Here is a 14,188-nt window from a genome sequence, read left to right as displayed (position 1 = left end):
TGGGTGAAAGTTGTCAGCTCTGGATAGTGGCCAAGACATGACTAGGAGGGAAGCCAGAAGAGAAGAGAGCTGGTGTCCAGGAGTTTTAAGAGTCTGCTGGCAGTCTCAAATAGCATTGTATTAAGTTACATAAAAGGCTCTTAAAACTTTCTGTTGCAGTGTAATTTCTTAATTAATCACTTAAATTTAAAATATGTCAAATGCTGTTGCAAATAAACAGGCAAATCAGATTGTCCAATCTTCTACCTTTGTATTTCAATTTTAATTTCAAAAAAAAAAAAAAACTTCTGAGTTTTTGTTTTGATTGTTCCCTGTTTGGTTTCATAGAATGTTTCCTGTTTGCATTTATAAAATGATAACACATTTTTTATCAGGATACCCCAAATCCATTAAACAGATTTTAAATTAGGGAAGATTAATTTAATGCTACCTTTTAATTCAAAGCTCATACAGTCATAAAGCCAAAACTATGAATTCTGTCAAGAGATAAAAATTGACTGCCTTATAAAGCTGCCACAATTTTCTAATAAAAATAGTTCAGATACCTAGTTAGAGTTACTAAGTAACAATCAGAATGCCTCAAACCCTGAATATTTCCTTATTTTCTTGGACTTAATTATCCCAACAATAAATGTACCAATACAAAATATATTTAGATGGAAGATTTTAACAAGAGGATCAAGAATTAATTAACCAATAACTTAATTATCAAGAAGCTTGAAAGAATAAACCAATTGACATAATGCATTTATACATTCAAATAAGAATAATTTCTTGGGTTACTCAACTTATACTATTTAAGAAAGATAGCAAACACAATATGAAAGGAAGAGCTCTCATTTGAGTGAGACACAAATATCAGATTTGGGACTATGATAGTATGAAAGCAATATTAAGTTAATGCTAAAGACTTAAAAGAATATTTAAGTTACTTTATGTTTGACCTTAGTATATGACATAATGTATGCATGTGTTGGGGTTGGGGGGGTAGGTGGGGAGGAGTATTTCCACAAGAAAAGCAAGTATGTTATATTCAACAGCTCAATTTATAATAACATTTTCTAAAAAATGATATGCACAGAAGCATGAATATACTTATAACATTTCTTTATTATGTAATCCAAAAAAAAAAAAAAAAAAAAATCCTGGACCAAAGGATAAATCTAGGGATATTTAATAACATATTTGTTTTTCCATGCTTAAGTTCTTCCAAGACTGTGAAATAACAAAATTATGTATATTATTTGTAACTTTCTATAAACTTGCCTTACCTTCCCCAGAATTGTTTCTTGTTTCTGTAGATTAGATTTTTATTTCATTAAAAAATATCTGACAATGGGGAAATAATTCTGTTCATAATTATGAGTTTAAGAAGGACTGATTTTATCAGATAAAATTATACTAATGCATATTTATAATAAATTAATGAAAGCATTAGATTAAATCTTTCCAGATTTAACTTTATTCAAAGTCACAGTTAATTTTAGAATATAGAGGAACTTGTGCAAATTAAAAAAATTCTAAACATAACATACTTTCTGGTAGCATCTTATACTGATATTCATATAGGGAAATCATAAAGCAAATGTATTTTGGTTCTTTTTCCTAAAGCTTAAAACATATACACAAAGGGGCTAATGGCAAACATACTTAACCTCAATGGTGAAAGAAATTGTTAAGCAAGATGTCAAATTTTACTAGGAATACGTAATGGAGCCATATCTTTTTGTGTTTTCTACCTGATCAAACAGTTGTTATTCTAAATTTTCGTATGAAAATGTTCGTTTTTTATAATTAAGACTTACTTTAGTTTTAGAACACATGATTTTATTTTCAGAAATATTGTTTAAATTTATGCTGGCTTCAAATACTACATACTTGTAGAATATTTTTCAGTTCTTTTTCAGTAGGTTATTCTATAAAACAAACAAACAAAAACCCTTACATATTCTGAAAACTCTCAGAAATTGGGATGGAAAAAATACTGTAATGAATAGGCTGGAAATAATAATGGTAATAATATTCAAAATTAATTTTAGGCATGTTTCATAACTCTACATCATCTAGTTTCATATTATGGAAACTACTCACAGAGAAATTTGTGGTTTGTGATCTAAAATGTTTTATGGGTAACTTCCTAAATCAGAAATCTTTTCTTACTACTTTATATTTGAAACCCTTAAAATGCAATTCATAGATGTCCAAAAGCTCATGCCCTGCATGGAAAAACAATTGCTAATATCCAAATATCAAACAGAGCATCCAGCTGATGTTTGTGATGCAGTGGCAGGTTAAAGATACTAAAGTTTAAAATCAGCTTAGAATAATCCCATATTGAGTATAAAATTATAGCCTGTCATCAGGAACAGGCTAACAGAGCCAGGTCCAGATGGGAGACTGGCTGGGAAAAAGGCTGAGGCAGGTGGGAAAATGATGGGAACCTGACGGAAGACAGGACTACTCCCTCTGCTGGCAAGGTCCTCACCTGCTTGAATTTTTAACAAATGACTAGCTTTTCTTTAATTATTTAAGATATAACCAATAAATTATGTAAGGTGCCCCCTTTTCAGTCTGCTGTTCTATGTTTGCATATTTTCAAACCCATAGTATCTTATTTTCACCAGATTAATTTGTCAGCAATATAAGGATCCAATGTTTCACCAGGAGGTCCAATCCTATTTATCTTTTAATTTAACTACATCATAAGCATAAGCAAATACATTGCTTTTATAATATAAAGTCTTTGAAAATTAAAAATGCCTTTGAATTATGTTTGTTGATATATATAGTTTTTTGAATAAAAAAATTCTTGGGCTAGAGACTTCACAATCTCTTTCTCAGGCTCTGCATAATGCACCGTAATGAAATAATATAGAAATGAACCATATAAATCAACTATACAGGGAACAAGGAAACAGCATGTCACAGCAAAACAGCATAGATGTACAGCGCCAAACCTATCTGATAATCTAATGATCTGAGTTTACAGATATTATGTACTAATATGTAAGGAATTAAGAACTAATGTTTACACAAAAAATTTGCTAAATTTTATAGAAAAATTATTCAATATTTGATTTTCAGTGTAAGTTAATAGCTGCAGCAAAAACATTTAGTAAAAATCTGTTCTAAGATTTTGGCCTACAACCAGAAGCTCCCAGAACAGGAGGGATCAGCTTTTTCACCCACTGTTCTCATCTGAATCCTGGCTTAAAAGCTATTCCAGCTCCCAGCTTTCCAGAAGGCTCCATCCCAGGAATCCTTGCCTGCCATTTGGTTTGTTGATTTTAATCTCTCAGGACTTTCTTACAGTGGCTCTACTATGCTGAACTGGCACTTGCTTCTAGAAGTGAGTTATTATTAAACCTGTAGGTCAATTGTGGCACTAACAACTCTTTGGAAGCTTTCAGCCACAGTGTACAATTTGCTAGTCTAATTAAATATTAATTCTAAGTGTTACATTTTGTGGCTAAGAGCTTTTATTTTCCATCATCAGCCTGGAAGAGAAAGAGGTTACAAGGATAATTTAATCTCTCTCTTGTCCTTCCCAACATTAAAGATTAACTACATAGGGTGCGAAAAAATTAAAGAACTCTTTATATAGTAATAATAACGTAATTAATAGCAAAGCGCTAACACATAACATTAGGACATAATATCTGACCTGGTACTTAAACAGTTTTAAATTATAATCAGTTACAAGCACATTTGGTCTTAATATTAAGAAATAACTATCATTCTTTGTTGAAGACAGTAATCTTTCTTTAAGGAAAGGTATGCATCCACGTATATAAATAGAAATAATTCAAAACTCACACTTCTTCACAGGTATTTTTCAGATAGCTTGTAACACCAAAGATAAAAAGCTTAGTCATTTTATTTGCAAAATAAATGAGATATTAAATAAAGTTGTACTTCTTTTCTGTGCACAAAGAATGATATAGAAGATTGTCTACAATGAAAATAATGTAAAAGGTCATTTCCCCATTTTTCTCCTACTATGTTCAAGTAGACTGAACACACAGATCCCAGCCCCCTTCTGCTCCCAGAACAGTTGTGTCCATGCGTGGACACTGGGCATTATAAAGACTATGTAGTCCAGCAGCCAAAGATTCCATATGCCCAAACAGATGACTCAATCTCCATACCGTGATGAGACACTTCACTATTTATATCATTGATACATTTGAAAAGTTTGGCCCTAAATAGCCCTGTAGCTAATAATCACTACCACTACCGGAACTATAGAATGAGTAACAATTTGAACTGTAACATCACAAAGTTATTTTAGAGAAAGCCAAAAAAATTTTAAAACCAAAATTATTATTCTTTTCACTGCTTACTGAATATGCTTTGGTTAGGTTAAATATAATAAAAGGTTTCTAAACGGTTGTTTTTTCTTTTAAAGATGAACATGAATCTTAATGACAATTTAAAATATATCCTGCTTTTATTTAAAATGAATATTAACACTAAGACAAAATGATATATATACTGCTACTAATGCTCTACATAGACAGAAACTTATAGATAATTTGAAGTTTGTGTGAAGTTTCAATCATCCTTGACCAAGAAAGGAAATTAAATATATACGCATAATGCATATAAGCTATGGTTTGATTTAAAAACTAGCCAGATACCAGTATGTTCAATCTGAAACAGAAGAAAAGAATCTGGAGCAATAAGAACTTATAAATCCTAAGCCTACGGTAGAAGGATAAGAATATAGTTCTACTATTTATTATTTTAAAGAAAAACAGATTCTGTTTACAACTCACTAGACATATATGAAGTTACTGGAATTTAACAAATATAACATAATAAAAAATTACTTCTTCTTAAACTTTTAAATATGTCAATTTTAAAAATAAATTCCAGAGCAGTTAAGAAGACCTGGAAAAATTAAAGGCAGATTCTCATCTGAGAATATTCTAATTAAGGAAAGAATTCATGAAAACATGACACCCAGAATATATGGCTTTATTCTTTAGTAATTGATACCTATGATCAAGAGATTAAATCTATAATTTTTATCCTTAAATATGCTTCATATTAAAGTACATTTAAAAAGACTACTTAATATAGATTAAGTTATATGACTGAAGGTAGTGTTATGCTTTCCTATGATACTCACATCAACAGTTACATAAAAAATAAGTTCCAAAATTTCACATTTGTAAACTCGAAAAGTCTGTTTTTTCTTCACCATGCAATTATTTTTAGTTCTTGTTTTAAGAATAAAAGATTTCACACTGAGAGAAATTCAAAAGGCCATTGGAGTCCACATTTCATAATCCCATATTAGTGGTTAGTTCTAAAGCGGTCCATTGCTTGATTTAGAGTTTAGCTGCTAAAGTACTCAGCATGAACAAAAAAGTTTATGGAGGTGAAAAGGCTTGTTCTGAATTTCTCTACATAGAAACATACTGTATCACTCATTTCAGTGGGTTCAAAGCTCTAATACGTTAATATTGTATCAGATCAATTTGAAAATATATCAATTAAAACACTAAATAAAACCTCACTCAATTTTCAGGAGACATATTATAACAAGGTTCTTTCTTCATGCTTTTTATCAGAAAATGAATTTTCTTTGGTCTTCAATGAGATAGATGGGGAAAAAATCTTCATATCAAATTATTATAAAAGAGTGGTTATATGATAAAAACTGAATAAGGCTATTAACTGACCAAGTGCCAATGATGACAAATTAAAAGATGCTATAGGCTAGTTTCAAAACTGAAATCTGTTCTGAATAAAAGAAAGTTTAAATAATTTACTAACTAATATTCTCTAGGCAAATATATTAAATGCTGGAAATACTTAAAATTATTCTAGAATGAAAAGGTATTATGTCATATTTTATCATCAATAATGTCAAAGAAGTTTTCATTCCTGTATTATGAGAGTTAAGGAGAAATTCACTAGGTTGTTGCTTATGTTTAAAAATTCCTTAAAAGTGTAAATGATGACAGCATGAAGAAAAATTAGCAATAATAAAAAGTAAATTTTCCGTTTGAAAAGAAAGCTGTGAGAAATATAGAAAAATAACCTTCCTTATTTTAATTACAATTCTAAGTGTTTCACTATTTATTTCCTGACAGTTTTAGGTGAAAGTGCTTTTAATCATTAAAAAATACCAATCAAGAACAACCTGTCACAGATTGTGTAAAAAAATGTATAAGCTAGGGGAAATTTATTTTCCTTTTACCTTGCTAACAAAATCATAATAAGACACAAAACTAAGTTTTTATTTCCAAAAAGAATAAACATTATTGGTCACCATTTTTCTCAAGTATAAAACTATCACTGGGAATTGAAAATAAAATTAATTTAAAAGGCACAAAATATTTTCATAATTTGGAGGTGGATGAAAAATTTTGCTAGTAGTAAGTCAATTCCCATTAATAGACAGAAGAAAAAATTACAGTTTCATATCTTGCCAGGTATAGAAATCAAACAGTATTCTATTGTTAAGTGCTTTAAAGTTACCACTTTGCAAAAAAAAAAAACAAAAAAAACAACAAACCTCATTAAAAAGTTTTGAAGAGTACAAAAACATTTCTAACAGTAAATGGAGAAAAAGGAGCAGAATGCTCAGTATAGCTGAAATATAACCACCTTTAATACTGAAATTTGTACTTAAGTTTTTAAAAGTTGAAATAATATTTTTATTATTATTAAAATAATATGTGGGAAAAGTTTAAAGATAGAGCTTTAGTTATTTTTCTTAGATGTAACCTTTACTTTTTTTTTCAATCCACAACCTTTACTCGACAACAGAGTTTTGAACAGTTGAGTTGTGAGAATGTGAGCAGCTGCTGTTATTATAACTAAAGGTCTGTCTACTGCTTGAGTCTGAGAGACCACATGTTCGGCTGTCCTCTCATCTTGCCATCCTCACCAATTAACTATTAACATGGAGGGCTGTACACATGCTCTTGGGGGCTCTTTAACAGGCTTCTTGGCGAGTGGAACAACTACACAGCAGGGATCTGGGAACTGAGTAATGCTGGAATATAGGGGAGCCGTCCGTAGTTCTGCTCCTTCTAATGACACTTTACTCCACAGTTCAGCATGTAACAAAGTCTGTATTTAACTTAGCCATTTTCACATACATTTTTAGTACAGTGTCTTTGGGCAGATACTAAAACTATATTCTAGCAAGAGACAATATGAGTAATAATACTACTTCACAGGGAAAATTGTTTAAGACTATACATACATATTTTAAGACACTCATATTTACTGAACAATTTTAGTGTTTTTTAAACAGATATTTAGAATTTATTTTTATATATTTGTTTCAAAATATGCTTGTCATTTTTTTCCTGTGGTTATGGAAATAAACTTTAATAACTTAAAGGAAATAAAAGATTTCAAGTTCAAAGTTATGAGGCTGAACATAAAATATTTCAAATGCAAATTTAAGAATAATTCTTATTCACTCTACTTGCTAAAGTCTTATAACAATAAGTTAGAATCAGTTTTGAATATATGTCATTATTTTCCCTGTTTTAACTTTTCCCTCTCTTTGTAATTTCCTTAACTATGTGTTCCTTTCCTACAATAAAATTAAATATGGGAAGCATGCCAAAAGTACAATAAAGGGTAACTAATCATTACTGTACAAGTCTGACAGAATGCTAATAACTAAAGTAAGAACACCGATTGGCTGGTTTACTAATTTAAGAGATAAAGATATTTTATATACAGTGCTTTTAATCTAGTGTTATTTTATATAATGCATTCAAATAAGAGTACCACAATTTTATTGTCTATAGATGTTTAATTATATGACAAAATTTCAAGGATATCAAATACATTTCTACTTCCTACCAGAAACCACTTTACTATCAACTCCCAAGCTCAAGTATCCACATACCCACATATACTATTATACTTTTCTGCTCTGTTATCTTTTGCATTGCTGAAAAATGTCCCTGAGAATAGGAACCTTATTTGTCTTGTTCACTACTGTAACCCCACTGGTGCCTAGAACAGTGCCTGCATTATTTGTTGAATGAGTGAATAAGCTAAATTACCCTTAGCCATGCAATCATCATTTAAACCCTGTCACACAGTCTCCAGATATGGCACTGGTCATAGTGGAAAGAAGTTGATGTATGATGTTAAGAGTCCTGTTACAACATGATGATGCTACTAAGATTTGGATGGCCATCTAGCTTTGTTTATACCTGCTGGTCTGTCTCAGGTCTAACCTATGAGAAAATTCTGTAGTTGTCTTTTGCAAAAAGAGGCAGAAAGCTAAAGATATCTATTGCTTTGATAGACTTGTACACCTTATTTTTTGTAGCCTGATCTCTGTTCAATTTTTCAATTTTGGAGGTCTGTTTAAGTAATAATTGTCTGAAGATGACAATTGCTAACATATATTGAATGCCTACTATGTGCCAGCACTGTGTCAGCAGATGTTATTGCTAATCCTCTGACTTCAGTATTTTTTGTTCCATTTTTACAGATGAAGCTGAGGTTGAGAAAGTTGGGACTTGATTAAGAACATAGAACTGAATAAGCAGCACAGCACAGTGGTTAAGAATATGCTAAGTGGAGGGGGATTGCTTAGGTCTAAATTCTGCCACTGAGTAGCTGTGTGATTTTGGGAAAAGATAATGACAGTACCAATCACATTGTGAAGATTAAATGAGTTAATATGAAAAGAATTTAGGACTGCAACTGGACTACAGTAATCACTATGGAACTCTCTGTTAAATAAACTCAGGGTTCCCTGGTTCTATGTATTCATATGTTTTTGATTAGCTTTCTAAGCATACTGCTTCCAATTCTTAGTCTCTTTCCTTAGCCTAAAGATTGTCATTTTCCTTGCCAGTCTTTAAAAGTTATTAAAAGTTTATATTATGACTGGTTGGAGCAACTATTTAGCTGTATATTTTCTCTTAAATATTTTGATATAAAAACAAACACATGGTCAGACATCTTGTTTAAAGGGCAAGGGAATGATTTATTTGCTCAATTGATAATAGGGCCAAAAGACTACTATTATGATAGCTTTACATAAGTGTCTAGGGAAGAGAGTACGAAAATTGGGAAAATTTTAGAAGGTTGTATAGTTTTTCAAAAGTCTCTGTTTTGAGGAACATGTCTTAATTCATGGTCACACTGTGTAACTTTATAATTATCACCAAAGTCCGACCCTATATTTTGCTATTTCCATTTCAAACTAGTCTCTTTACTGCTATGTTAAAAAGCATAAATTTAAACTGTATCTCTTCCACTTATACAAGGGCTTAAGTATATTTGTAAAGTATCAAAATTAAAATGTTGTTTCATGTTCAGACATCTAGCTTATCTCATCATTCAGTCTTTAATCAGTGCTGTAGATAGGCTAACTTGAGGTCACCTGATAGTATCACTGCTGTTCCCTTAAACAGAGGCTAGAGGAATCACTGTGACAGACATTCACAATGGGGTGGGAATTTCTTAAGTAGTAATAATAAAGATTATCTGTTGTTTCCTTAAACAGAGGCTAGAGGAATCATTGTAACAGACATTCACAATGGGGTGGGAATTTCTTAAGTATTAATAATAAAGATTATCACCAACAAAATGGCTTTTGAAAAGTGTTTTCCTTTCCTTTCTGTTTTTTTTTTTTTTTGCATATGTCCCATCGGGATAAATTTTTTAAATGACATATACACATATAATTCACAATTGTTTTTCTTTGCTTTGTAATTATGCAAAAGAAAACATGCTTTCATTGTTTCATCCTTGTCTGCAATGTAACTTTTTGCTTAATCTTTTACATGTGCTAATTTATCAAATATTTTACAATAATTTCTTTTCAAAAATGCTGAATAATAACAATGTTGGCCAATAACTTTTTTCCCTAATGGAAAGTCAGTGTCATCAAAGGTAATTAATAATTCAAGACATATAAGTACATAGTGTGATAGTGGGGAACGAGTTTAAGTTTTAACCCAGATCTGAGCCTGAATACCAGCTTTGAACGTATGATAGACATGTGGCATTGTAGAATCATTTAACTTCAGTTTAATTGCCTTTGTAGTTAACATCACAGCTATCTTGTACGGTTTTTGTGATGATTAGGGAAGCTACATAATCTAAAAGTGAAGATGGTGGAGTTTGAAGCCTGGGAAATACACTTGGCCCTGGCATTTATTAATTGGGTGACTTTGTGAAAACAGAGGTAAAAACTACCTATTTCATAAGGTTGTGGTAAAGATTCAAGGACATAATGCTTTTAAAGTGCTTGGCACATAATATGCACCTATTAACTAGTCGTAGTAGTAGCACAGTTGTAGTAATAGTACGAATAGCAGTATTTTCATCTGTATCGGATAGGTCTGTTTCAGGTTTATTTAGTGTCAAAATCAAAAATCTCACTATGTCTAACCAAACTATTATTAAAGTATTAACTTTACAATAACTTAACATCAACAATGAAAACAATACAAGTATGTGTACAATGTCTAAGATGATTAGAGAAAAGAGTTCCTTATGCTATTTATATAATTTTTAGCTCATGAGAATAATTTGGGTCCAGACACAATGTGTAAAAAGCCTTTAAAGGAAAACTAAGTTATCCTCTCATATCTATTACAAATAAATAAATTCTACTGGCCAAGAAGTCCAAATTTTACTGGCTAAGGAGTCTTATTTACGCCAACCTTTTCCATCATAGCATCGAAATTTGCTATATATGCTGTATATAATTAGCATAACTATAATAAAGATTCAAGTAGTTTCAACAATTAGGTATTAGAAATAATTTTCCAAGTAAGAATCAATATTCATTTAATTAACATTTATTGAATATCTAGAAAGAGCCTGGGTGGCGTGCTAAGAATTCTTCAAAACATTTAATATTATATTATTACCATAAAGCCACATAAAGAAAAGAATAAATATCTGGTCCCATCTTTACAGACACTACAATGTATTAGATATATAAGATTGTATGAAATCGCATGCTTCAGGCAGACTGTAAGTACTTTAGTAAACAGTGCTAATAACAAAAAGAGAACTAGTGAATGTCAAATATATTAACATATAAATTGAATATTAATTAAAGAAACCAAAAGCTGTTTGAGAAGATGGACTAAAATTGTGTGAAAAATTAAAACAAGAATATATTGATTTATTCCTAAAAGATAAAAACTATAAAATATTTAGAAGAAAGCACAGGAAAAAGACCTCGGAGAGGACAAAAACTGGCAAAATTGGGGAGGTAAGGGAGAGAAACCACTAACCACTTAAAGAATTGATAAGTGAAACTTCATTAAGATTAAAAACCTTAATTCTTCAAAAGATATTGATAAGAAAATTAAAACGGCAAGTCATAGACTCGAAGAAAATTATTGCAAAGTTGTACCTAAAATATCAAGGAATTTTTAAAATTGATAATGAGATTAACCAATAAAAAATGGACAAAAGACTTAGACAAAAGAAGAGGTGCAATTGGCCAAAAAGCACAGGAAAAGATGGTCAACATCATTAATTATCGTGGAAATGTAAATTAAAACCACGTGTTATAACATTTCACTACTAGTTAGGGGAAAGTAGTTTTGGAAAGTTCTTACCTGAATCAGATGTGCTGGCATTGTGATGATACAGGCTGAAAGAGAGGTTCGCAGAAGACCACGGAGAAGATAAAGGAACTTGGTAAGGCTGTGACTGTTGTCACAGTTTTCTGTACAGCAAATGTCATCTCCCCATAAAGGTGAGCCAAGATTCTGAATTCCTATTCTTAAAATGTTTTTCTGTTTTTTCTAAAGGAAAGTAGGAGGGAAGTAAACATATAAAGTTTTGTTAATCAATAGGATACCTCTTTTATCTGCCAGTTCTTATTTTTATTTATAACATTAGTGATATAATATCAATAGATGTGGGAAAAAATTTTATGTACTATTAATAATAAGACAACATAAAGGAAATCTTTTAGATTACAAGATTATAAAACTTTACAGAACTGATTTTTTCCCCCCATTTTGGACAATCTGAAAAGTATCACAAGCCTCAAGCTTTATATTGTGTCTAAATTTCAACAGTGACTAATTCTATGAATTATGTTTGAGGCACTTAACATATAATAAATCACAGGTAATAAGAGAGAAAATCTAAACTAGAATGCTTGCAACCATTCTTAGTATTAGAAAATTCTGTAAACTATAAACTATAAACTGCTCAAGATTCTGCCTAATCTTTTGTTTGAAAAGAGTTTAAAGATATATAACTTTTTGGTTTTACATTTTATACATGCCTCTAGTTTTCCTTCTTGAAGCTGTTAACGATAATTCAAGTTCAACATTTTTCATAAAATTTAACAGGTGAATATTTAGATCTTGAGCCTACTGACATTAAGGTCATAATAACAGTGACTGATGTTTCTTGGGGAAAAAACATTTAAAAACCATTCAAGAAACCCTAGATGACTGTCAAGAAGTGTTTACCAGCAGATGTGTTTATAAAAATTCTACTGTTTGGGCTATCCTAACTAAAAGAATGTTTCATAAATGCTTCTTTCTTTAAGCATCCAGCAAAATTTCTGGGCAAAATAAAGAGGCATTAACAAAACTGAAATACGCAAATAATTGAAAAATCTTATTATAATTCTGATGGGAAAAATAAGATTTTTCTCTCTTAAAGCCATGATTTGGGATATGTGCCACTTTAGATGTAATTTCTGATGAAATAAGATCCTCAAATGTATCACTTGATATTGCTATAAAATACCACTAATGAAATTTATTAACCAAGTAGTTATTGTTGAACACAATATATCTATTTCCCTGATGTTACCTCTGAAAGTTGAATTTGTGTATTACTTTTCCAAACAAAATTTATTGATAAAGGAAAGAAGAAAAAAAAAATGAATAAAACATTGAAACGTTAGAAGAGGAACACCTAAGGGAACAGTAGCCAGTAAGATGATAGAGACTTACAGTCTGTACTACGTAACTAAGTAGATGTATGATTCTGTGCAAGACACATACATTACTTAGGCCTTAGTTTTCTCATCTCTAAAACTAAAAGGATAGAAGAGAATATTGTTCTATGATTCCATTTAATTCTTTGAATGTATGAAGGGACATATTGGCCTGGATAAGACTGTAAGAACGAGATTACAGAAAAAGGAATTTAGACTAAGCACATTAGAAAATAACTTCCTGACTCCAAGGACCTGAAACATGATGACACTAGTAAGGCAGCTTGTCCAAATTTTTTTTTTCTGATTGTATTAAGGTTATGATAGACAACCACCTAAGACACCCTATGTTATGATCCTTGATGGTCCAAAAAAGTTGTTTTATTTCTAAATTACTTGAATGAAATGAAGTATTGAGGTGTACCAGGACATACATTAGATGCATAAATATAATTACTAGTGAATTAGTGTAACATATTTGTGAAATACGATAGGTTATTTCTTTTTCTTTATTACTTAAAACCTCCAAATTTAAGTAAAATGGCAAGAATTTAAGGTTCATTTTGCCATCTCTAAAATTACCACATGGTAATTAAGTTAGATTCCTAACAGAAAGAGCAATCTAGAAAGAGGGAGAGAGAAACTTATGAAGAATCCCTAGGTATCTGAATGAAATGCAAAGATAAAAGATAGCAGCATAATATTGTTCCCCCTGTCAACATTTCAGAAACAAAAGATCTGTACTCAGTATTGTATCAAAAAGTACCTGCTAAAAGTTTATAACACAAATGCTGTTAGGCACAGAATCAGAAGAACTATAGAAGTTTAGTGACGATGACAAATACACTGATACATGTATACAGAAAGAATGAAAATATTAAGACAAAGAATGAATGGTGATATCTCAGCGAGGCAGGTACACAGCACATCAGAAAACAATTGAGCATAATACTTCAACATGAGAAATGCAGTTATATTTTTAAAAATATGATGATAACTGCAAAAACAAAGGCTGAATTACAAATCTTCTGTGTTGTTTGGGACATAATTTCTTTGCTATGCCATATAAGAATGGGGCATACTCTCTGGCACAAGATTTAAAACACAAGTGCTTATTGTCAGCTGTACAATAAATTCATTCCTATGAGAACACCTAAAACATTTAATCTGGTATGCTAAGTACAATCAATGTTCAAATTTCATTTTTGTCATATATTTCTTAGATATTTGAAAATCACAACTTAAAAACAAATGAAATTA

The 14,188-nt window shown here is 30.8% G+C and overlaps 1 protein-coding gene across 2 annotated transcripts in view; it reads right to left on the bottom strand.

The window, feature by feature from the left end:
- The window catches only part of ELP4 (elongator acetyltransferase complex subunit 4), a 213,623-nt gene that overhangs the window by 123,451 nt on the left and 75,984 nt on the right, over nucleotides 1–14,188 (bottom strand). For both annotated transcript variants that reach the window (XM_069469770.1, XM_069469771.1), the window contains exon 7: nucleotides 11,583–11,771. In XM_069469770.1, coding sequence (XP_069325871.1) covers nucleotides 11,583–11,771 — 189 coding nt within the window. The remainder of the gene's footprint in view (nucleotides 1–11,582; nucleotides 11,772–14,188) is intronic.

The sequence above is a fragment of the Eulemur rufifrons genome, chromosome 6, assembly GCF_041146395.1.
Source record: "Eulemur rufifrons isolate Redbay chromosome 6, OSU_ERuf_1, whole genome shotgun sequence".
Classification (NCBI taxonomy): domain Eukaryota; kingdom Metazoa; phylum Chordata; class Mammalia; order Primates; family Lemuridae; genus Eulemur; species Eulemur rufifrons.
Note: the sequence above shows the minus strand (reverse complement) of the source record. Positions and strands in the feature narration are given on the sequence as shown.